The sequence below is a fragment of the Ursus americanus genome, chromosome 3 (assembly GCF_024610735.1).
Source record: "Ursus americanus isolate L20-20 chromosome 3, mUrsAme1.1.p, whole genome shotgun sequence".
NCBI lineage: Eukaryota > Metazoa > Chordata > Mammalia > Carnivora > Ursidae > Ursus > Ursus americanus.
In genome coordinates, this window is record NC_142129.1 from 46132789 (window position 1) to 46157762 (window position 24974).

A 24974-nucleotide genomic window follows, 5' to 3' on the forward strand; every position below is an offset into this window, starting at 1 on the left:
ATTGTTTGGGACGGGACAAAAAGAGCACTAAGGAAGCTGAATAGTGCAAGGCATTCTAGGAAATTGGGGTGGGGTGCAGAGAAGCGGAGATGAAGTTGTTTCTACGCTTTTACAAGAAAGCTGTTCCAGTTATAGTTACTGATTCCCTTTAGCTGAACTCTGCTTCCTAAAGAGCTTACTTTAAAAATTAAAAAAAAAAAAGAAATAAATGTTTAAAAAAACTGTTCAGAACATAGATTACAACATAACTCACAGAGCAATAAAAATCCTCGAAATTTCTATGCACAGGGACCTAAGCAAAACATTTCCACCAAAGGATGGAGAATAGCCATTTGAAACCCTGAAAAATGAAGATATATAAACTAGCGTAGTTTATTAGGAACTAATACTTTAAAAACAAGCAGACCCTACAGAAGAATACTGTTCAAATGGAATGTTTTAAAATAACATTTATTAATAAATATCTTATAAAATTCTAAATTAATAGATTCCTGTTCAAATTTTGCTTTGGTCCTTGAATTCCACTGTATACACACACACATACATACATATATATTTTCTTAGATGGTTTTTATTAACCAGAAAGAAGCACATTCTACCCTAACTGGATGGCTGGTTTGAGAGCAGTTACTGATGCTTCAAGCTCCGCAGCCAAAGGCTGGTCTTTCACTGCCGCTGGTTTCAGATTTTAATGGCAAACTCAACTGACACACTGAAATTTACTTAACGGGCAAGCAAAGCACCTGAACCCTCACCCCCTATGCCCCTCTGTTCAGCACATGCGCTGCCCTGGATTTCTCCGACTGGATAAGGCTCCAAAGAGCATGTGCTCCAAGTCAGTCACCCTAATGAGCACAGTTCATTCAGTGATACGGCACAAAGTGCTATCTCCCGCGGGCCGCGTTACCGGGGGCCTCGCACACACTGATGCGGAGGTGGGGGGGGGGGGGAGTCGGGCGTGAAGGGAAAACATCAGCTTAACACACGCTTTAGAATGAGTACGTTCATCCATGGCTAGGATTTCACTCCACCTGTCCTGGCATCATATGTTGGGAAATGTCTTAAGAAGAAATAAGATGTGGACGCCTCAATTCAGGATCAGCTGGTAGAAACGCCATCAGGGGTACCTATGTAAGTCAAATCCCATCACATAAGGCAGGGGAAGCACTGTAGAAATTTCCAGGTAGGCTGGCAGTGACTTCAAAGGCAGATGCTGCCAATAAAAAAACCCACACATGAATGAGGAGAGGCAGTGTTGCAGGGCCCTTCCCATCTTGCAGAGCAGGATGGGTGCTCTGAAGGTCATTCCAATGGATCCGTGAAGATATAGGTGGATGACCCAGGAACTGCGTGGGAGAGGAGAATGGGGCAGAAAAAAGATGCTTTCCCAGACTGGCAAAAAATGGAGGGCACGGAGGGATTTTCAGGCAGACTGATTTTTCTAGGGTCTGGTGAAGGCTGGACCTTCTTCCGGTGAAGTGCTTAATATTGATAAACCCAACTGGGTTTGACCAATGAGTCTTTCTGTTCGGGGTTTCAAGACGCTCTGACAACTAGCTGGCGTCTTCCATTTGAGTGTATTTCCACACTGCTAATGAACATACCTAAAGCCTCTAAGTAAAACAAGAAGACAGTTTATTCTAATTATACGTTGAGGGCTGTTTGCTAACGTACGTGTGTGTGTGTGTGTGTGTGTGTGTGTGTGTGTGTGTGTGGTTGGTTTGCCTACTTAGCATAAAAAACAGACATAATTGAGCTCTGTATAATGCACATCAGTCAAACTGTCAAGTTGCTGAATTAGGAAAACTCAGGCAAGTTCTTCACTACAGAGGCTTTTCAGTGTAACAACGAAATATTCAATCAAGAGGTGGAACCGAAGTAAAGTAAACCATAATTCTAGTGACAGCCCACTCCCTGGACATTCTGATATTACCAGTGGATTTTTAAAAAATCCATTTCATTAAGTGCTATGCATGCAGTAAAGAAAGAAAAGTTTTTGTTTACTTATAGCAAAAAATAAGAAAAACATAAAAGAATTTAACACCCAAGCAAACATTTCAATGAGCTCTTTTTCTTTTTTAGAAAGACACATACGTGGTCCTAGAAAGGAGTTTTGAAAAAATTAAATTTAATATCAGAATACAGATATATCTTAAATATTTCTTAGCAAGCCCCTTAGGTTCAACCATTCAGCTGTTACCGCCGGGATGCAAAACGGAACTATGAATTCAGTATTTAAAATACTTAAAAAAAGATATGTTTGTCTAAAATATAATAGAAAATCCTTTGCATTTTTCTTTTTTCTTTTTTTTGTTTTTGGTGTGTGTGTGTGTGTGTGTGTGTGTGTGTGTTTGTTTTGTTTTGATTTCTAGACCACATAGTCCAGTTTCCCTGGACACTCAAAACTTTCTTTTGAAAGCACTGCATACATAAAAAAAAAAATTGCTGATAAATACTGATTCAAAAAGTAAGTTTTTAGATAAAACTGAAACTAGTTATAAAAATCATGCTTCACGACCCTCATATTTTTTTCTCCAAAATAGATTCTTACGCTATAGTGAGAGAGAAACACAGAGACACACGCCCATATATGTCTTTCCCTTTGCTGAACTCTTAGAAAAGCTACACCTTTTGTAAAATACTATTATTTTAAATCCCACGAACGCGCACACACACACCCACACACCCACCCACTCACTCTCGTGTGAGGAGGTCAAGCATTCACATGGAGATGGAAGACCAGCACCTGTCTAGACTGCTAGACGGAAACGTTCGCCCCGTTACTTGCAAGATGTGATATTAAAATATTAGCACAGTAGAATGGCTTGTTTTAAGGAGGCACAACTGTGGTTCGGGACTATCTGCTTTCCATAATGGGCAAGTTGATGAAAGTTGTTGGAACTATAAATCAGAATTATTCAGAAGAGTAGAGTAGCCACATCCATGGAATTCTTTCAGCAGCCAAAGAAGGCTCTGGCTGTTCTGGGAGGGCTGAAAGCACCGCTATGGAAACATTCGGTTTTCTTTCTCTCTTTGTTCCTCCAGTGGTGCGTCTACGTTCACCCACCAGAACAGCAAAGCCAGTTCCATAGGCTTAAGAAAAAAAAAAAATAAATCTTAGTCTATTAGCAGCTGATGATTGAACAATGTAATCTGTGTAGTGAATACAGCCCTTCGGAATTATTATATAGTATATGGATTTTCAACCTTATGGACAGGCCATATAAAAGCAGTTGTAATTCGAGGGTGTGATGTTATAACCCGCATCATGAGTTGGACCTTCACAATCGAGGCTTACAGGGCTCCCTTCCCCAGTGTCTCCACAGCTGGCGTTCAACAGTGCTTCACCTATGGCTAAGCCATGTTTTATTTGCTCTGATTATTAAAAGCATTAAATCAGGCACATTAAACATCTCCTGCTTACCATTTTGTAAAAAACAAGAGGTGAATGAACTCCAGCTGTGGGTCACGGGTAAGGAAAGCAATGGCTAGATCCATATTTTTGAGATTTGCTTTTTTTTTTTTTTTTCCTTTAAGCATTACTTTCTTCTTTACCTGCAATGGTAAAGGGGGAAAAATAAAACAGAAGAAAGTAAAAATGAAGAGTACACAGGGAGCCCAGGAAAAAGTGGAAATGGAAAGGAAGACTGGAGGAAATCAGAGGATAATTCGAGGAAGTGGACCAAGAGGAGGAGGAGAAGGGGCAAGATGCTTGGTGGTTTTATGTGGACATCAACGGATCTTATAATTTTTTATAGGAAGAGAAAAAAATGTGGAAAAGGCTCTGTGTTTTTCTGGAACTCTGGCGACATCACAGCGCAAACTCAACACACGTTACGATGTCATCAGACTCACCATCCAGTTACCTTGCATCCGTTTACGTGACATCTAGGTACGCCTCATTTTGGCTAAAAGCTGCGGTTTAACAAGAGTCAATGTTTCAGGCAAAGGGTTGGACTGATAAGAATGAAACCGTGTCTATATACAGAAAGAGTTCAGTTTATAAACAAGTTAACTGGTACCAGAAAATTGGAGAAAAGCACCAAAGCATTTCCCAAGCTGATAGATTAATTAATTGCATAACTCCCTTTTTTTCTTATATAACTAAGTATAAAAGACGACGTTTCCATAGTAACTATAAAAATGAAAGCCAGTCTCTGAGGGCTGAGGAGTCTTCCAGGTCGGAGTTAATTCTAAAAATGCCCTTAAAAGAAAGGACGCATGATAACGCGACAGCTCTTCTTGGAGGCAAGGTCTGACCCACCAGCAGATTTTAAAGGATGGGATTCAGGTCTGTTCTGTGAGCCGTAAGCTGACTGAGCGTGGAGCTCCCCACCACCTCGCTCACGGCGGAGGAAGTGGTGATGGTATTATGTTGGATGACCTGCTGCTGGGAGCAAGCTGGGACGGGGCTGGCAGGAGGGCTGTTTTCGGGACCTAGGAGAAAGCACACACACACACCAATATAGCTCTTCTCGGGTGGACCTGTGGGCTACTCAGGGAAACATTACTACGTGTTTACTAGAAACAGGAGAGTTTCACACATTTGCTCCTGGACGTTAATTTCAAAACTTTATTTTAAACTGTAGTCAAAAGCTATGCCTTCCCACTTTATAGCTACAAGCAAAGCCATGCTTTCTATACCAGCAACATGATTTCATGTGTTCAAATCTTGGTATGGGAACTTCCCCATGTTTGTATCTTCAAATAGCCATCCATATATCAAATGTGGAAAAATACTCACATGTGGTGGGAGAATCTGTGTTGCTCAATCTAAAAAATTATTTGAAAATAAATTGACCTTCAGCCATGAATCCCTGCTCCTCCCACCCCCCCACCTCAGCTCGTATTTAACTTATTGACATTCTAGATGCAGAAACTGGGGTCTAGAGAAAGGGATTCACTTTACTTATTGGAAAACTAAGACAAGGTCACTAGCTTTTCAGCCCAGTGAACAACAGGCAGCATACCTTAAGGCACTGGATGTGATTCACTCAATGCCTCTACCCCAGCCCATGGATTTCTCTGGAAGACAGCTAGCCCACTGGTAGTGGGCTCCCGCAAGCTATTTTCCCACTGGCTGCAGAACTGGAATTCGGTAGGATTTTACAATGTGAAATGCCAGGGAAAGTCTAACCAGAAATTATCGGGAGGTGGTGGGCATGGGGATGGGGTCAGGAAAGAAGGAGCCCCCTGGTGCAATAGCCTGGCAGCCACCGAAGAATTCTAGTACGTTATCTGCCGGGGTGTGCAATCTACACTTTACTTTTGCTCTTTCAATAAAATCCAATGCAAAATTAGTGGCAAAAAAATTGGACACTCAGAAAAAAAGTCAACGACTTACTTAGATATCCTTGTGATTCTTTCTGCATGGCTGTTATTGGACAGTCTTTATGCGTTAACAACAACTGTTTCAGCTGTGCCACCTCATTTTTCAACATGGACACTTCATTCTGGAAAGAGACATATCAAAGTTGTGTTGAAAAGACCAGAGAGTACAAGTCCCCATGCATATTCAACAGTGATATTGGCAAACTTTTCTGTTGTGTCTGAATGACATTAAGGATAATATTTAATGGGATTCACCTGAAAGTGTGTAGCCTGCCCTTAATTTGGTCCTCACATTTATCAGGCACTTTTTGAAAAGACCAGATTTTAACTCAAGAGCTGAATCCTATTAAAAGTCCAGAACACACCCTTTAGGTGGTGGACTCTGGAGCCAGGTGACTTGGGTGGGAATCTCCACTCTACACTTACTGGGTGACTCTAGACAGGAAACATAAGTCAGCTGAACTTCAGCAACCTTGTTTATAATTGGGGATCAAACCGGAATAAAGTTCTTTGAGTTGTTGTGAAGCCTGAATGAGGCAATAGATATAAAACACTGAAAATACTGCCTAGCCCATGCTGAGCAATCACTGAATTTAGCTATTCATACTAATCATCTTCACACCGGTAAGCTCGGGTTGACATTCAATATGCAAAGAAAGTGAACGCTGCCCATGCATTGGGAAGAACTGAGCGGCAGAATTAGTGGCTTCAAACTGAAATGCCCTCAGAATTAGCCAACCGATCTACCATCAGATTTCCCAAAAGAATTTCCAAATGGGCTGTAGTTCAACAGAGCACATCCCTGCCTGATGTCTGCTTAGTAGAAGGCATGGAAGCACATGGAACAAATGTTGATGCTCTCCTGGTGGGATGAGGTCAGCCCAGGAAGGCGAGGGGCACTGAAGTTTTGGCTATGATTAAATGAATTTGGTTCATTAACTAGTTTGGCTAATTTCAGTCTATAAACTCTTTCTGCCATTAATACCAGGGTGTTGTGGATTGCGTGTGTGTGTGTGTGTGCGTGCGTGCGTGTGTGTGTGTGTGTGTGTGTTTCTTATTTACTTAGATAAGTGCCTCGAATCTCCACTTTATGTAATAATTCACAAAGACTGATTCATGGCTTTGTAGAATAATGTACTTGGCACCACTGTCTACAAATATAAATGTAGAATAGATTGGTTGGTTCTAAGGTGCTTCCACTTGATAAAAGTAAACTGTAAACATAGCACTATCTCAAACAAGCCATTTTATAGTTGATAAATAATACCCTCTCTCTGGCCAATGTTCATTTGTGGCTGCCAGCCATTGTACTCCACATGTGGGAGACTTTCAAAAAACATGCACACAGAAAAGGGTGTTCTAACATTGCTGTCATTAAGCCTGTATGTACGCTTTTGTTCTGAACTTGGCTTTTCAGGCATGTATTTATTACCTAAAAAAGTAAGTTTGGGATTCTAAAAGTTAATTAAAAAATATTTTTGAAACTTGTTTTAAAGAATACCCCGCATTTCCAAATTCATTTGCAAAACATAAGTAATCAAATGTTGAGTAACGTAAATAACAAAATAGTAAGAATCTCATCTACAAAAGCTTTTCTCTTCTCCAAATTTTACAAAATAAAAATGCCTATCTGAGAAATTAGCATTAATGACAAATCGCTTAATTGCTCTTAATCTGAAAACATTCAGGAAGGTGAATTCCATCGCCCACCTCCAAGGGAGTATGACTGGTAAGGGGCCCTATCAAAGCCAAAATTGACCGTTGTCAATTCTGGGGTCAGTGGGACAACTTTATTTATAGGACAACTTATTGTAGCCTTAAATACTAATTCTTTCTTCTTTGACTTTATGCCCATTTAAACTCAGACAGCCTTCCTTGCTTTTCCCAGATTCCCTTTGCTTAAAATGGCATGTGTAAAACAAAGTTACTTTTAAACTGTTCAACAGAAGGCAACCCCTGGTTTAAAAAACAAAATAGGGATGTCTGGGTGGCTCAGTAGGTTAAGCATCTGCCCCTGGCTCAGCTCATGATCCCAGGGTCCTGGGATCGAGTCCTGCATTGGGCTCTTCAGCAGTGAGCCTGCTTCTCCCTCTGCCTGCCATTCCCCCTGTTTGTTCTCCCTCTCTCTCTTTGGCAAATAATTAAATAAATCTTCAAAACAAAACAAACAAAAACAAAATGAAAATGGAGAAAAAATATATATATATTTGGCCTCAAAATGAAATGTTATATTATTTGCATTTGGATTATAGATACAGCACTTGTCCAAAATCAGAACCACTAAGACACAACTGCACCCTAAGCTTAGCTGCAGATAATGCAGACAATTGTTCTTAGAAAATGGAGTCAAGCTCCAATTTTACTAAATCCTCCCACACTTTTCTTCCATGACCTAAGAAACAACAAATAAGGAAAGATATAAAACAAAACAAGATTCTCTTGCTTTCTTACACTTCTAGAAGAAAAAAAAATCCCACCTGGTGGCCATCTTGGAGAGGTTGATTTTAGTCTCCGTTTCTTCCCCAACTATGTCCTGCTCTGTCCCACCTTTTCTAGGTAGTGTTCGATCTCCTAGGCACAAAGTGTTCATGACCCTTCCTTAAAAAAACACTTTGAATTCTGTATTTGGAGCTTCTGCAATCACAAGGAGCTAACTGCCTACAATACTTGGCACACCCCAAATTGTTTCCCAATAAACCTTTTGCTTCCAGGAGAGGCCACAATAAAACAGCACCAATCACACCATGAATGGCATATGTGGTGTCTTGGCCTCTAACCAAAGGCCCATACAAAATCAATGACTTGAGTGGCACACTTTGTCTATGGCTAGCAAAGCACTTTATTAATAAACCAATACACTGTAAGTATAGGAACTGAGAACCTGGGAGATTGAGGGTCTGTAAAAGTGTAGGAACCTGAAGACTACTGTGATAACTGATCATCGTTTAAAGATACATGTGAATAAGGACATATTTCTTAAAGTAATGTGTTAGTAATTACATTAGTTATGTTACGGTTGGAAAATGAATGCCAATTAATATTCTCCATAAAGAAGAACACTCAGCCTCTTGTTTAGATCATACACACGTAATTACAGATAAGGATGAAATCAAAGTCCAATGGCTGCAGAAGCAACAGAAATTCATGGGGCAGCTTCCTGCAGGAAAATGAGCTCTCAACAGGGGTTTCAGAATAATACGGTTTGGCCTCCCCAGCTGCCACACCAAACTAATGTAAAGCAAGATGGCGGGACTAGTTCCCTTGTTCCCGCCGGCAACACAGTTGTTTATTCTTTGAGTATTTCTGTTTCGCCTTCTATGGAGCAAACTAACTTCCTAATAATCGAATGAAGGACTCTATCTTTATTTTTTATTCATTAGTTAACTACTTTTGTATTCTCAGATAGGCTTGTATTTCGAGTCTCGTATTTCTTGAGCACCTCCCATACTTACAAATCTTATTAGGGTGGACTCCAAAGCTACATCTACAGTCTAGGTTTAGTGCACAACCTCGCATCCTTGTTATGGGTCCATAGTGCTGAGAAAGTCTGTCGAGCCTTCATCAGATTCCACAAGGGAGACTTTGGATTAAGAAAGGTTGAAAATCACTGTCCTAGAGAAAGCAGGGTGGACGGGGGGCTGTGCACACGCATAATCGTCTTCGAGTCTCCACACTGACTGACATAGGAGATGCCAGACTGTATTTTAAATAAAAATCCTTTTCAAGGGAACTCAAGCAGAATCACCTTGAACTCATTTTGGAAGAGAACCACCAGATAGCAAATGTTTCAAAATGCATGAAAGAAATAAAATGTTGCCCGCAGCTCTAGTAGGGAAATAAAAACCAGGCCTTCCAGAGGCACTTTCTCACTCTGAATTACCTTGCTTTATGAATTGAGGCAAATCACCAATTTTTTTACTCCCCTGCATGGGTTATAGTAATCGTTCTAGGTCTTCATATAAAAGTACTTTACAAAAGCCAAGTATTAATAATCAGTATGAATTATCCTGGTGAAATCAGCCCTTCAGTTTTTCATTTTTTGAACCTTGTTTGGGTTTGCTGCTCCAAAGGAGTTAGCCGTTGAGATAGGGACTGTCGGAGGCTAGATGCAGTTGGACTAACCTGTTCTTTAACCCATAAGATTCTCTCGGGGATGAAGTGGTGCCCCTATAGAGACATTCAATACCGTAATAAATACTTTAAACAAGTACTCCAAGAAGTCCCTCAAAGCTACATTTGCAGTTTGTGGCTTTGGGGATGTCGTTTTGTTAATATGATAAACCCAGAATGCTTTTTGGTGCAAGCAGTAGTCTGTGCCAAAAAAATAATTATCAAAATGGGCGCTACAATATAGCCCCTCCCCGCTTATTTTTTCTTTTTTGTAGATTAGCTGAGGCCAGGTTTGGTTCATGTTAAAACAAAGGACTTTCAATTTGTAAGGCAACAGCTCCCATCTGGCCTATTCTCTTGCCAAGTCCCAAACCTGGGCTCATGTGTCTAAAATTTCAGCAGCGACTTAGGCCATGTGTCTTTGCACTAAAAAAGAAAAGCAATTATTTCCATGGGCGACCAGATGATTTCCATACCGTCTCCTGCACACTGAGCTGAGCACCACATCGGTCGCTGATGAATTTGGAGCTGCTCTTAGCTACTCCGTCAGAGAAAAGCACGTGGGTTCCTTTAGTTTAAGAATTCTCTACGATGACAGATCCTAGGGTGGTGGGTTGGGTCAAGAGATGACTTGCTTGGGTCCTCATTCTACTACTGTTTCTGTGACTTTCGAGAAGACTCCTCATGTCCCCCCTGGACTCAGTTTCTCCCTATACAAAAATGTCAGATCGGGTGGTTTCTAGTCTTTCCCTCAATTCCTATACCTGTGTTGACCTCTTGGGTACAGATTTGTTGTGAGACAAGGAAATGAAGTCTGGGAGTTTGACTTTGTTTTCTTAGGTCTGATTTTTTCCAATCTGAAACTCTGCAGCCCAGCTAAAAGGTTCTATGCTGAAAAACAACTCAAAAGTGGCAGCCGGCCATCCAGACCTTGGCTATTCCGTTTGGCTAGAGTTTGTTTGCTTAGCACCTTCCATTTCTGTTTACTTAAAATTTGGCTCACTGGACCAGGCTCAAGAGAGACACCTTTTTCTTTTGACAAAGGTCCAGTAGGAGGGAAAGGGTCATTCAAAGGTAGCAGAATCTGCTTATCCTCTCCAGCATCACAAGGCACGACACAGAGCAGTCAGCATCACCGAAAACATGGGACGGCTGTGGTTTCTGTCCCTCTGAAGCAACGCAGGGGTTGGAAAACACAAAGAATTTAGTCTTTTCAGAGACTGTCCCTTCCTCGGGCACTCCTTTAACAACCAAAAATACTGGTGGCCTTTTGATGGGCCCAAATAGAACTTTTGTCCCCCCTGGTTTTTGGGGGCTAGAATCCTAGTATCTTTTTTCCTTAGCCATGTCTGGTTCTAAAGAATGGTGAAAATTAGTGCATTAGGGTCTTGTAAAGGGTAAATTTACCTTAGGTGTTTTATAAGAGCGATAACATAGAGGCATATGCCAAGTCACGAACATATCTGACCACAAGGTAGACCAGCATCTTCACTTTTCCTGGATCTCTGTTCTGACCTCTTTCTGTTTTCAAGCTCCAGCACCATAGTCAATACGCTGAAATACCTCTGCAAGGACTCATTTTAGTTAAAACTGATTTAAACATTTGTGGGCATCTGATATACGCCAACCGGCTATCCGTGGCTCCTTCATCTAAGGCAGTGGTTCTCAATCACTAGGGCGGATTTTGCCCCCGGAAGGGATGTCTGACAATATGTGGAGACTTTCTGGTTGTCACAGCTGGGGGTGGGGTAGAGGGTGCCACTCATATTTAGTGAGTAGAGGTCAAGGATACTACTAAATATCTCCTACGAACAGGATACAATGGACAATGATCAAGCCCCAAATTCAATAGAGCCAAGATTGAGAAATCCTGCCCGTTTTCACGGTCCTCTTGCAAACCTCAGAACTGGTAGTGAATTCCAGGGATTCCCACACTTCGGTCATTGCAGAGCCAGTGGCTGTAATATTTGCTAGATCCACATGCACCAGAGTTTTTATTGACTTAACATGTTTGTACAAATTAACTCATTATTTAATATTTTAGCCTCATCCTTACCAAGAGTGAAACTGAAGGCCTGATGTTCTAATTACATTTTTCAATACACATAAAAATAAAAATATGATTACTCTGAATGTTAAAAGTGCTTACCATCCTCTACCTAAAAGCTTCTCACATACCACTGTGGCTGTGGGGATTCTAGAACTACAGATTTTCAAGTTGCTACGACTTTCGAGGTATTAGAGACCAGCCATCCCACTGTGGCTTGACTCCCTTCAATCACACTCCTGCCAAGTGGTCAGGCAGCCAGTGCTTGGACACTCTAGAGATGGGGAACTCATTCATTTATTCAACAAGCAGATATTGAGCGTAGACACTCAGGGACTCAGCAGGTAAGCTCAACACTATGCTAGAAACCGGGGGTAGGGAGCAGGGGGAGAGGGCAGTAAGACAAGACACAGCCCCCACCGTCATGCACATAGAAGCCACTGAGGACTTACTACCTCCCCCACATCTGCTAGATATGTTTCCCATTTTCTTTCTCATGTCTATCACAGAAAGGATGATACATTTAGGGGAAAATGTGAACAGCCATATGCAGTCCATGTATAACTCAAACTTTCTTTATATATTTTCAATTTATACATTGACTGCCCCAAGGCCATTTCCTTTGAATGCACTGAATATGCAAAAGCTTTGGGGGTTTGGCACCCCTACTGTTCCTTTCTAAGGACACACAGAGAACCAGATGGGGGAAGGGGAAGGTGACCTACAAACTACTAAAATGAAGATCCTCCTCATTTGGGACAATCCTTCCCCCCTTCCCTCCACTCTTCAGCCTTTCTCTCTGCTCCTAGAAGCACCGGGCTAGAATCCCCAACTCTTACTGCTCTCCCTGTACTCTTGTCACGTAATCTGTTTAGTGCTCTTTCTCTGCTGGTGGAGAGGGCACGCCTTTTCGTGTGAGGAACACATCATTTGTACAGCGTGAAGTCTGCTGGAGAGACCCTGATACTAGACTTTCCTCCCCTTCTCTCAAATGCTCCTAGAAGGGGTCTTGTTAGAAAAATGTCCCCCATCGAGCCATCCATGAAAGGGAAAAATCCTGCAAGATTCAAATCTTGTTGAGTTTGAAAACGAGATGGGGACGTGTCTTTTCTTATAGAACAAAATAACAACTATAGAAGTTGCTTTCCCCCAGTAAACAAAAACAGAGGTAATCTAGCGGAAGTCAAAGCAACCCCCGCTCCCCCGTGAATGTAAAGAAGTACGGTTGGGCTGAAGATTTATTACGTGCCAGGTATCGGGAAAACTGCTTTGTAGACATTAGTTCACTTATTACTCCCAACAACTCTATGAGGTTATCATTCCCATTTTATAGATGAGGAAACTGAGGGCCAGGGAGGTTAAACACAGCTCATTGCAGTGTGAACCTCCGTCTGACCAAAGCCTGTAACTCAGTTGGGCAGGTTCTCCCTCCTCAGAACTTCGTAGGCAGGCTGATTTAAAACTGAATGCTTAATTTGTTTTATACAGTGTCCGGGAGTGAATGAAGCTTGGGGAGTAAGCCTGCTGTTGCTCTGTGGGCTAATGTGCTGTATTACTGCTTAGGTCAACAAGTGCCTGCCGGGGGCAGGAAATGCCAACCGTACACAGGGCCTTTGAGTCCCGAGGAAAGAGACAGTGGCCTGCACCTGAAGCTGCATGTTTGTCTGGGTGAGTTCTTCTGCTTTCTTTTCCAGTGACATCACCCAGACCTTCCTCTTCTGTCTGCAGCGGGTGGCAGCTGCCCGGTTCCGTTCCAGAAATTTCCTCCGCCTCTCATCGGGATCCTCGTCCACCACCCTTCGCCGGCGCCCCCCTGTGGGCTGGGGCGGCTGTATTGTCTGGGTTGGCTGCATCTGTTGCGTTGCTGGTGAGACCTGCTGGGCACGAGAGAGAGGAGGGTGTTGAGGACAGAGAAGGAACATGCTGGGTGAGAGAGGAAACCCAAGCTGGTTTTGGAACGCAAAGCACAGAGAGTTGATTGCTTTAGTAAGCAGATCGAACTTGTTTTCTAAGAACGAAGTCAACAATGAAATCATGCTCATGAAAAGAAAAAACATTGCCGAACTATCTTCTGTAATATTTTGGCAAGACATACAAACGACTTGTGAAACAGAGTCAAATAGATTTTTCCCTGACAGGCATTTGGCTGAATCATGGCGGAGGAAACATTTTTTTTTCTCCTTCAGATGTCCAACATGTTGTATTTAAGGTGCATTTATAAAAATTTAAACTGCTAATGCAGGGCTACAGGTGAAAACAGAGAGATCAGGTCTATTGTCACAATATTGATGAGTCTTCTGTCATCTGCAGAAAACTCCTTCTGGGAAGGTTGTGAGCTTTCACTCTCCTGGTGTTAAAACCGTGTTCCTAGAACATACCTCTGGGACATCATCACCACTGTGACTCCTACCAAAAGAACCCTTTGAAGCCCAGAAAGCAGCTAAAATCCTATTTTCACCGTTTCAGAGTTCTTAATGCAAAGGGCCTAGCCGGACCTGCGAATTCCAGATGGGTCCACCTGCTCCTTGGAGCTCTGCCGGAGACAGGCCTTTCCAGGTGGCTAGAAACGAGGCCCATGCCATGGATGCCCAGAGCAGCCCCGAGACCTGTAATACACCTTGTCTGTGCTACAGGGAGAGATGGCTGGGAATCCCCCGCTACTTACATTGTAAGGAAACCCTAGGAGTGGCAAAGCACTTTATTAAAAGGTTTTACTACAGTTATAGATTCCTTCTAAGAGCTGCAAGGGGCTCAGCAGTGTCTAGAGTTTTGGAGACTCCTGCCCATACAGCTTTATTTCCCTTCATGAGGCAGACACACAGCACTGAGTGAAATTTCCACGACTGACTCTTTATGTGTCTGGACACCTAATGCTTTCCCTAATGCCCTGTACTCCTTCCCCCTTTCTTCACTCTCAATAAAGGATTTTTCCCCTCTTCTCATTTCTCAGTCACTCAGGCTTATGGCTGTAATATCTATAAAGTTGTTTTACAAGAGACATTTAACCTACAGAAATAGCAGGCAAAAAAAAAAAAGTGTTTAAAAGAAAGTACAGCAACCTTTCCTACCACATTCCAATTCTATGATTGAAATCAATCAGAATGACTGTAATTGCACTAATAACGGCTACTGGTTGACATCGGCCGACTGAAAGTGATATATTTTAATCCTAAACTCTATCAAAGCTAATATGACTCACTGTAGAAGAATGAGGCTCAGGACTGAAGTTGGATTGCATCTTGGTAATTTTATTTAAACCAGAGACATTTTCTAAAACTGCTTATTGGTGTTTCCTTTCCTCCCAATCACAGAGAAATAACAAAATAAACTAAATGTCGAAGCTTTTACTCGACAGAGTGGCTGGTGAAGATGTAATCCTTGTTACTGGCAAAGGTTTAGCACTTGTCATTTCAGATGCTAGCTGCTGAGCTAACTACCTCAAAGCAAAGCATTAGGAAGGAACCTGTGAACTTGAACTTGGTTATTTTTGCCTGTATCATTTCTTTTTGAGAATCTGTGATGTCTAATCATCAGCCCTGGACAAGATTCTCAAATAGGCAAAACTGGGTTTGAATCTCCATTGCCAAGACCTCACATTCGATACTGTATTCCCCCACCCCAACTTCAACCAATCTTTATCTCTGACACTTCTCCTGTGCCTTTTCCCAAGGGGGTAAGTTATGTGGTGGTTTCAGGCTCACTCCCGGTTCAGGGTTCAAAGTGTAGTTTGGATAAGAGAAATTCCTGGTGACTGAGGAGTGACACCAGGACTCTGAAATCACATCCTTACATGCAGGAGAATCCTAAGAAGCCAGGAAAAGTGTAAATGCAACTCTAAGACCAGAATTTATGTCCCTGGTAATTATTGTTACTTATTTTATTTTTATTTTTATTTATTTTTATTTTATTTTTATTTTTTAAAGATTTTATTTATTTATTTGACAGAGATAGAGACAGCCAGCGAGAGAGGGAACACAAGCAGGGGGAGTGGGAGAGGAAGAAACAGTCTCCCAGCAGAGGAGCCTGATGTGGGGCTCGATCCCATAACGCCGGGATCACGCCCTGAGCCGAAGGCAGACGCTTAACCGCTGTGCCACCCAGGCGCCCCATTATTTTATTTTTAAAATAGAATCCTGTTGGCATAGATGCTCTGAAGCTTTTGATAAAAAATAATGAATGTTATTTTATAAAGACTAATGTATTCCAAGTCAAATTAGAATCTCATAGTCAGGAGGGCCTTAATAAACTTCTGTTCCTAATGCTCTAATCATCATACGCTTAAGCAATATGACAAGATCTCAGTAACCAGCCAAGTTCATACAATTTAAGAGTGGGATTTTGAGTACGGTCTGAATGATCTTGTTCAAATTTTAACAAGAGCAACCTGTACTCTTTTTCTTTAGTATGGGATTAAAAAGCAACTGTTTGTGCAGCTAATTATAATAGCAATTAACTAATTGCATATACAATTGGCCACTTGAAATAGAGGGCAATTGGCTAATTGGTAATTAGCTAATGAATGGCTTTTACATTCAACTAACGGTTAAACTTGTCTGTGAAGTAACTTGCCGACAAGGCAACCAAAGCTCGATGCTATGCTTTTCCTTAAAACTAGTAAGTTCACATGTGAATTTGCCTATCTTTGCACTTCTAGTTTTCTTGGTCCCCTCTAACTGCCTCCATGTCCTACTGCGGCATTTGACTAAAGGTGTTCTGGACGGCATTTTATTGCTGAATTACTTGCTAAACGTCTATCCTATAACTTCAGTTTGGAATTAGTCAGGGCTAATATGTACTGATACCCGTGCCAAGGGCTTTACAGCCATTCTCTTAATACTCCCAAAAGTTGATGAGTTTTGTCTATTACTATCCCATTTTGCAGGTGGGACGACTGAGGCTTAGGGAGTTTAGCTGACTGACCATAGTTACCTAGCAAGTAAGGTGGGAAAAGAATGACAGACTTTTCACTCCAAAGCCTGCACTCTTACTTGCTATATAGAATTCCTCTAATGACCTTTGCAAAAGTAAGCTGACCTAATGAATAAGCTTATCTATTGAACAGATCAGAGAGTTGCTTGGGAATGACCCATTTTGTGGATGGCCGTCCAAGTTTGGTATGTGTTAGAGGTGAGGGTTCTAAGGCTCCCAAACTGCCTAGGGTGAGGTCCGGAGGCAGGCGATGGAGGAGATGGTGAATAAGTGTTATTTGGCGATTCCAAGCTCCCAACACCACTCTGACCCAACCGGTCAGAACCTGGCAGTGTGGAATGGGTGGAGGGGCCTGACAAAGGTCACCCTGCTTGAAGATCCAAAGTGTCTAGGGCTAGCCTTGCTCCTAGACATGCCCTTCATCCACTTACTAAAACTTACTCGAGTACACGGACCCGCCTCTCTTCTTGGGCTGGGTGACATAACGTCTGCCTGGTCCCCCAACCCTCTTTCAGTTGCGTCTAAATGCTGGCTTTCTTTCTAGCCACTTCTGGTGACTCTCCACCCCTGGGATTTGGCCTTTCTCTAGAACCAATCATCTACAGAGCTTGGCTCTCTGACTGCTCCCTCCGACGCATTTCACACTAGGTGGCATGAGTCACCTCTCTTCCTCACTGACACAGCACCTTATGCCCCATCATCCCTTCCCGAGCTTCTTTGTCTGCCTGGAACTGTTATTGTTTAGATTTTAGCATTTAGTGTTATTCAGAAGACTGTCCACTGTATGTAACTTCCATTTTACAGGTACCAAAATTGAGTCTCTATATTACAAAGCACTGCAGGTAAGACCATGGCTAGGATTAACTTATTTTTCTCGTTCTTTATTCACATCTTTCTTCAGATGCTTCCATTCTTCCTAATCCTCCCATCAGCATTACTTTTTTAGAGTTACCTTTGTAACACACTGTAAAAAAAACCAGATTTTGGAGAACTTGAAGTTTACATTTGCCCCCAGAGACTAGACCTGATATTTACCATATAATTTCTAGAACCTAGGATTTGGGAGGGTCTCACCAGTGGCCGTGATCTCCTAAGAAAGAACAGAGCTCCCTGAGGGTCAGAAAGACCACCCACGCTCATCAAACCAGGTTGCTGCCGATGGGCCCTGTCTTAGAGCTCGCACTGATAACAAGGGGGGAAGAGATCATAAAAGGGTCTACCTGTGCTTGGTTGCCGGAGTGCAGGGGCGGGTGTGGCGAGGTCTGGTGATGTGCAGGGTGCGCGTGGAGGTGGGAGTGGGAGTGATGATGCGGGTGGCTCTGCTGGTGGTGGGGCTGCGGGTGAGGGTGGTGTGCTGGGTGCTGGTGCTGGTGTGGGTACGGGTGATGGGCTGGCAGTGTCTGGTGCTGATGCGGGTGTGAGTGCATGTGATGGTGCGGCGTCTGGTCCTGCCGGGAGCCCATCATTTCCATCATGTGTCCCATGGTGCTCATAGTCCCATTTGACATGGCAGCAGGGTGGTGAGTCAACGCGGCCTTCAACCTCTGAAACAGAACAAAACAGGGACAACTGAGGTCAGTCGGGTACAGAAGAGGGATTTTGAATCAAAAGGACTCTCATTTTCAATTCTATGTTATGGTACTACTGCTAATAATTGTTTATTGGTTGGTGGTATGACTTTTATATTAATTTCAAATTTTCACACATATTTTAGTAGGTAGGAGGGTCAAGTCAGCTGAAAATGTTAATTCAACCGTCACGCATGAGCAGGATACCCTGTCAAGATTTAGACAGTCGACTAACTTCCAACTATCGATTATTCATCACATCCTATTGGCAGCTGAATGTAAGAATAAGCCAAAGAAAACCATTCAGGGCGATAATGTCACTAAACAAAGGGCTCATCTGATTCAGCACTGTGTTCTGAAAGGGTCACAAGAATAAAGATTCCTTCCTCTCAAAGGACTTCTTGAATACATACAAAGAGGAAATAACTTCAAATTTCAGAATACAGGAATAGTACTGGTGTTATTTTAGGGCTTCAAATTAGATTCATAATGTCTAACTTTTGGAGGCAGTAGGTAGGTCTTCTCCATTTGTTACCATAATATTTCTTTCTTTCTTTTTTTTTAAGCTTTTATTTATTTGACAGAGAGAGAGAGAGAGAAAGAAAGAGGGCACACAAGCAGGCAGAGCAGCAGGCAGAGGGAGAGGGAGAAGCAGACTTCCTGCCGAGCAGGGAGCCGGATGTGGGGCTCGATTCCAGGACCCTGGGATCATGACCTGAGCCAAAGGCAGACACTTAACCGACTGAGCCACCCAGGCGCCCCCATGATATTTCTCATAGTCCCTCCTGATAGCCCAATTTTTCTCACACGAGAACTTTCTTCTGATTTTGGGAAGGAAGTGAGGGACATGGAAAGATCTGGAGGATTGCATTTTTTTTTAAAAGATTTTATTTATTTATCTGACAGAGATAGAGACAGCAGCAAGAGAGGGAACACAAGCAGGGGGAGTGGGAGAGGAAGAAGCAGGCTCCTAGCGGAGGAACCTGATGTGGGGCTCGATCCCAGAACGCCAGGATCACGCCCTGAGCGAAAGGCAGACGCTTAACGACTGCGCCACCCAGGCGCCCCTGGAGGATTGCATTCTGCAGTTTCTTTGATTGCTGTATCACCGGGCATATTTCTAACACAAAAGCATTATCCATTAACAAGCACACAGACGTGCACACAAATAACTTGTACCTGAATCTAAAGCAGGGACCAGCAAACCTTTTCTAGAAAGTCAGATAGTAAATGTTTTTACCACTGCACGGCTTATGCGCTCTGTCACAACTACGGAATTCTGCTCTTTCAGTGCAAAAGCAGCTGTAGACGATACGTAAATGAATGGGCATGCTGTGTTCGAACACAACTTTATTCAGGGACAGGAAGTTTGAATTCTCTGTAATTTTCACATGACATGAAATGCTATTCTACTTTTGATTTTTCATCATTTAAAAATGTAAAAACCATTTTTAGCTCATGCGCTGTGCAAAATTAGGCAGGGGGCCAGATTTGGCCCATGGGCCATGGTTTGCTGGCCCTGATTTAAAGAATCAGTTGGTAATCAGCTTAGTCACAGTTTCTTCAAAATTGCCTTTTCTTGTACACAGGCAATTATCATCATATCCTGAGGGGCACAATGTGCTAAGTACTGTATAATACAGTTATTCCCTGGAAACGTATCTTCTGCAGTCATGATAGTCTGGTTGGCAAGCTCACACTGGCTCCATGAAGTATTTGCTAGGGGACTCAAAGTTCTCTCCTGATGTGTATTCTTATCTGATTAATGATAGTGGTGTGCCATCACTGCGGAAAGGAAGAGCTGTATTTAAATGAGGGTCAAAGCAAACAGGCTCCAGCCCTGTACAATATTAATGATTCCTGACTGGGTAGAGTAAGTTATTGATAAATACCAACTGAATTTAGCAAAATCTTTAAACACAAAGAACCTCCACTTGGTTTCTTTTTAAAGATTTTATTTATTTATGTGTGTGAGAGAGAGAGGCAGAGATAGTGAGATAGAGAGAACAAGATCGGGGGGGTGGTGGGGAGGGAGAAGCAGGCTCCCCACTGAGCAGGGAGCCCAAAGCAGGACTCGATCCCAGGACCCTGGGATTGTGACCTGAGCCGAAGGCAGACGCTTAACCGACTGAGCTACCCAGGCACCCCAAGAACCTCCACTTGTAAAAGAAAAATAAAATAAAAGGGAGGGAAGTATGTGACAGACTTTATCTTAATATTAGATAATCATTGAAAACATTTCCTACATCCAGATTCAGTGAATCCTAAGCCTACTTGCTTCCTCTTTCATGAGTATCAGCTACTGACCTTCATCATAGTAATCCTGAAGAAAGTAAGCTTCCAGAATCTCTGAAAGATTAGATGCTGGGTATTGTGTTTATTCCTAAACAGAAAAATGAACTCATACTCCTCAACTCCACTTTTTAGAAATGACTTCATTATTTTTATAAAAATGTTCAATATAAAAAATTTAAGCAATGCTTGAAAGTACAGTAAAGTCAGCAACCAATGACCAAATGCACTATTTATATTTGGTGGGTGAATGGCATTCCAGACAACTTTCTATATGCATATGCGGAAGTGAAGGAACAAGTAGGATAATTTCATCACGGTGGGATAATAGCATGGAACTTCAGGGTTCTTATTTGAATATAACAGAAGCAAAAGAAGTAAAATAATTAATTAATTAATTAATTAATTAATTAATAAAAAATGAATTGCCAGACTTCAGATACATGTTTCTTTATCCTAAGAAAAGTTTCTAGATGACATCTCCAAACTTAAGGGTGAAGAAAATTATGAAAAAGATTATACTGAAATCACTGTTCTTTGGTTTTGTTTTCTTTTTTAGAAACTGGGTAGTATTGATAAACTTTCTCAACTATTCTTTGTAGTTTCATTATTACAAAAACATACAGCTATATAGTTAAAAAAAAATCAACTCCTCCAAGAATAGGAGGTGAAAGACTAAAAAGCCACCTGCCTACCCTTTCCCCCTAAGCCCCAGGCCCAAGTGACTTGCCTTTGTTCTCCTTAGCAATGTATTTTTGACACCTTTCTGTATGAGTAAAAATAGCCAATAACAATGGCTGGCATTACTTCGGCTCTCACTGCAAGCCACTCCTCAGTCTCACCTAATCCTTAGAACAATCCTGCAAGGCTGAGCGAGAGACTAAGCCTCCTGCCCAAGCTCCCACACCACGGGAGAGGGGTAGAGACACGCTACCTCCACAGCCTGTTCTCTAAACCAAGAAAGAAGGTGCCTGAAGGCATACCACACACATTTGCCAAAAACAGGTATAAACTATGTTATGCCACCTCCTTATCATCAAAAGAAAGGGAGAAAGAAGAGATAGGTCTATGATAAAATGACAAGATGTCGTTGCTGCATGGTACAGCGCACGGTTACTCAGCACACAGTGAAGATCCAGATATACTCTTTCTGAAACTTGGCAAACAGGAAAGTGAATGTAAGAATTTCCAGGAAGCTCCACTGTAGCATAGGATCCTGGGCTTACCATGATCACCTCCCCTGTTACATTTGTGAAGAATGGATGCTTAAGGTATCCCCCTCCCAACGTCCCCCCCATCTGATAAAGTACATGCGTCCCTTTTTCCTGTCCCTACTTCCTCCTAACCCTTTGTCTTTCTAATGTTCAGAGGACAACATGGCGTATGCATAGACACTGGGTGGTGTGGCCCTGCCTTCCCATCAGCCCCTGCTCTTCCCACGCAGGCTCCATAGGCCTTTACATTTGATAGTCTTCTTGCCTGAAATGCTCTTTCCCTTTCTTCAGACATTTTATTTTTATTTTTTACAAGACTTATTCATATTTATTTTCTAGAAGGAGAAAGCGAGAGAGTGCACGTGAGTGGGGTGAGGAGCAGAGGGAGAGAATCTTCAAGCAAATTCCTCACCTGCTCAGCCTGGAGCCTCATGGAGGGCTCCATCCCATGCCCCATGAGATCACGACCTTAGCCAAAACCAAGAGTGGCACGCTTAACCAACTTAGGCACCCAGGCGCCCCTCTTCAGACATCTTATAACTCTTAGCTCTTGGCTCCTCCTTAGTAAAATTCTCCCGGTCTCCTGGTCAAAATCAATTACTGTTATTGCATAGTCCCAGTAGGGCCGTATTCCTCTTTTTTTTTTTTTTAATAATTTTTTTTATTATATTATGTTGGTCACCATACAGTACATTCCTAGTTTTTGATGTAAAGTTCGATGATTCATTACTTGCATATAACACCCCGTATGCTAAGCAAAATAAGTCAAGCAGAGAAAGACAATTATCATATGGTTTCACTCATTTATGGAACATAAGAACTAGGAAGATTGGTAGGAGAAGAAAGGGAAGAAGAAAGGGGGGTAAACAGAAGGAGGAATGAACCATGAGAGACTATGGACTCTGGGAAACAAACTGAGAGCTTCAGAGGGGAGGGGGGTGGGGGAATGGGATAGGCTGGTGTTGGGTAGTAAGGAGGGCACATATTGCAAATTCCTCTTTTTTTTTTTTTTAAAGATTTATTTATTTCATTTGACAGAGAGAGAGAGAGACAGCCAGCGAGAGAGGGAACACAAGCAGGGGAGTGGGAGAGGAAGAAGCAGGCTTCCAGTGGCGGAGCCTGATGTGGGGCTCGATCCCAGAACGCCGGGATCACGCCCTGAGCCGAAGGCCGAAGCTTAGACTGAGCCACCCAGGCGCCCCAGCATATTCCTCTTTTTAATTCGGTTTGTAGTTATGATTTTTAATATGATTTTTCGGTTCCTATCCATCAAGCATCCCAGAGTGTAAACTTCATGAGAGCAGGAGCCACGCTGGATTTTGCTCAGTGTTAAAGTCACAGCTTTAGCACAGAGTCTGGTACATAGTAGGCACTAAATTCGTATTTTTGGAATGAATGTACAGATGAAAGAAAGAAAAAGAAAGAGAGGGAGAGAGGAAGGAAAGAAGGAAGGAAGGAAGGAAGGAAGGAAGGAAGGAAGGAAGGAAGGAAGGAAGGAAGGGAGGGAGGGACGGAGGGAGGGAGGGAGGAAAGGAGGAAGGAAAACTTGTGAGGCTCATGAGGATGCAGCATTTGCATCTTGGATCACTGCAGGTGCTATTTGTCTGGAAGGATGATTTCATCAGTCAACCAAAGTCAGCAGAAAAGACTACAGAAGTCACGTAGGCAGACAGGTGGCAGAAGTACTGTCAAAAGAGCTTCCCGCTCCGCACCCGGTCTGTCCTCTCAAAAATGATAACAGAAAAAATAAAATGTAAAGAAACAAAAGGAATGTGCCTTAACTTTCTCTTGATACATTTTTCCTGGAAAAGTGGCATGGAAAATTGAAAAGCTGTTCAGTAGTGGGTCACTATGTTATCCCTTCAACGCTACAAACAACCTTCCCACCTTTAATTAGGAGCAAATGGAGCCTGACAAATAAATACTATGCAGCAGATCTTCATCTCAAATAATTAGCTTGTCCTGTTAAGGGAAATTACTTGATTGCCTCAAGTCTATTCTTGCATATTTCACTCCAAGACAATAACACTAGTAAGGCTTATAACATTCCATTTAACTATTTATTCCCTCAACAAATATTGACGGGCTTCTACCATGTGCCAGGCACTGTGTTAGGCACATCCTTATTTGCACTACCTGAAGGAAATGGGAGACACATAAAACCAAAGCTTTTTCAGCACTGGGGAGAAAACACTTCGGCGAGGAAATGAAGACTTCCAAGCACCCCTTAGAGAACCTTAGGCCTTGGGGTTGAGTCTACCATCTGAGCACCAGCCTGTGTCACCTATGAAGGAAAGCAGTGCCAGTAAATGATTACTGGGGCACTTCTCAAAGTCCTCAAGAGCCTACTGCTTCCCTGTATCCTGGTGCTAACGCGAATCACTGCACTGTAAATCATTATACCAAATATAGATATTTGTACCCCACTCTTTCAGGGATGATGAATGAGCATTAAATGAGTCCAAGCTGTATTTTGCAGAATGATTTTTCTTTTTGAAGCTGAACTGTGTCTTGTTTTAAATAACATTCTACCCAATGCCAAGAAAAGGCAAGGGAGAGAGAGGAAAATTAATGAGCAAATAAACATATGTTTTTCAGCTATAAAAACTAGGGCTCTTGCTGAGGTGTGGCTGCAAGAGAGAAAAAAATGATTCTGTTTACTTTCTCTCATCCTCTACCACATCCATTTATTTGAGAGAGCAAATCAGGAGAGACAGCGAGAAGCCTGACACAGCTGGTTTCAGTCAATAAGGGTCATTTTCCTTCGGTCTGTGTATTTTACAAGATCCTTGTTCACTGTTCCCGATGGGAGAGTGGTGGGCCCGCTGCCCAGCATCTGAGCCCTGGTCAGAAACCGGCTATCAACCTTGTCCCATCCTCTGCTCCCCCACCAGGGCTCCGCCACGCCCCGCGCTTGGATCTCCAGCTCCGGGCACTTCTGCACCGGGAGGTTCTTCGGCAAGCCCAGGTACCCGCGCACCGTCATTACCGCCACCTGGGTGCCTGCATGTGCGCCTGCGTGAGCACACACGCACATGACACACCCACCCACACCCACCGCAGGCAATTTATCTCCCATTAACAACTCGCTCTTGCCAATTAGAAACATTTGTGGAACTGTAAAAACATTTCTTCTCCATCTTCAGCGCGGCCGATTGCTTATGTTTTACAGACTCTGAAAGCCAAGCGGAATTAAACATTATTTGAAATTCAGCTGGGTGGGGGTGGGGAAGGTTGGAGCATTCTTTGGAGAAAGGTTTTCATTAAAAACGGCTGTTGGGTTTTGTTCCAGAAGAGAATGTGATAACATCAAAATGTAGTGTTGCTGAGTTGACCACAAGTAAGAGGCTGTCTATATGAAAACAGGGCAAAATCCGGATTCGTATTTCCTTTCGAATACAGGGTAATTGCCATCAGCGGCCTCCCCAAGGTATTGCCCGAAATGTAATTTCTTTTTTCTTTCTCTTCCCCAAAGATAACTGA

At 42.5% G+C, this 24974-nt stretch overlaps 1 protein-coding gene across 4 annotated transcripts in view; it reads right to left on the bottom strand.

Moving 5' to 3' along the window:
* Window positions 1-434: 434 nt before the first annotated feature.
* The window catches only part of CREB5 (cAMP responsive element binding protein 5), a 394423-nt gene continuing 369883 nt past the window's right edge, over window positions 435-24974 (bottom strand). For 2 of the 4 annotated variants that reach the window (XM_045792960.2, XM_087860952.1), the window contains 4 exons: window positions 17638-17961; window positions 13135-13365; window positions 5345-5453; window positions 435-4437 (listed from right to left, as the gene is read on the bottom strand). In XM_045792960.2, the coding sequence (XP_045648916.1) occupies window positions 4274-4437; window positions 5345-5453; window positions 13135-13365; window positions 17638-17961 (828 nt within the window). In that variant the 3' untranslated portion in view covers window positions 435-4273. Of the gene's footprint in view, window positions 4438-4744; window positions 4774-5344; window positions 5454-13134; window positions 13366-17637; window positions 17962-24974 lie in introns of all 4 variants that reach the window. The other 2 variants (XM_045792961.2, XM_045792959.2) reach the window with 2 other exon arrangements.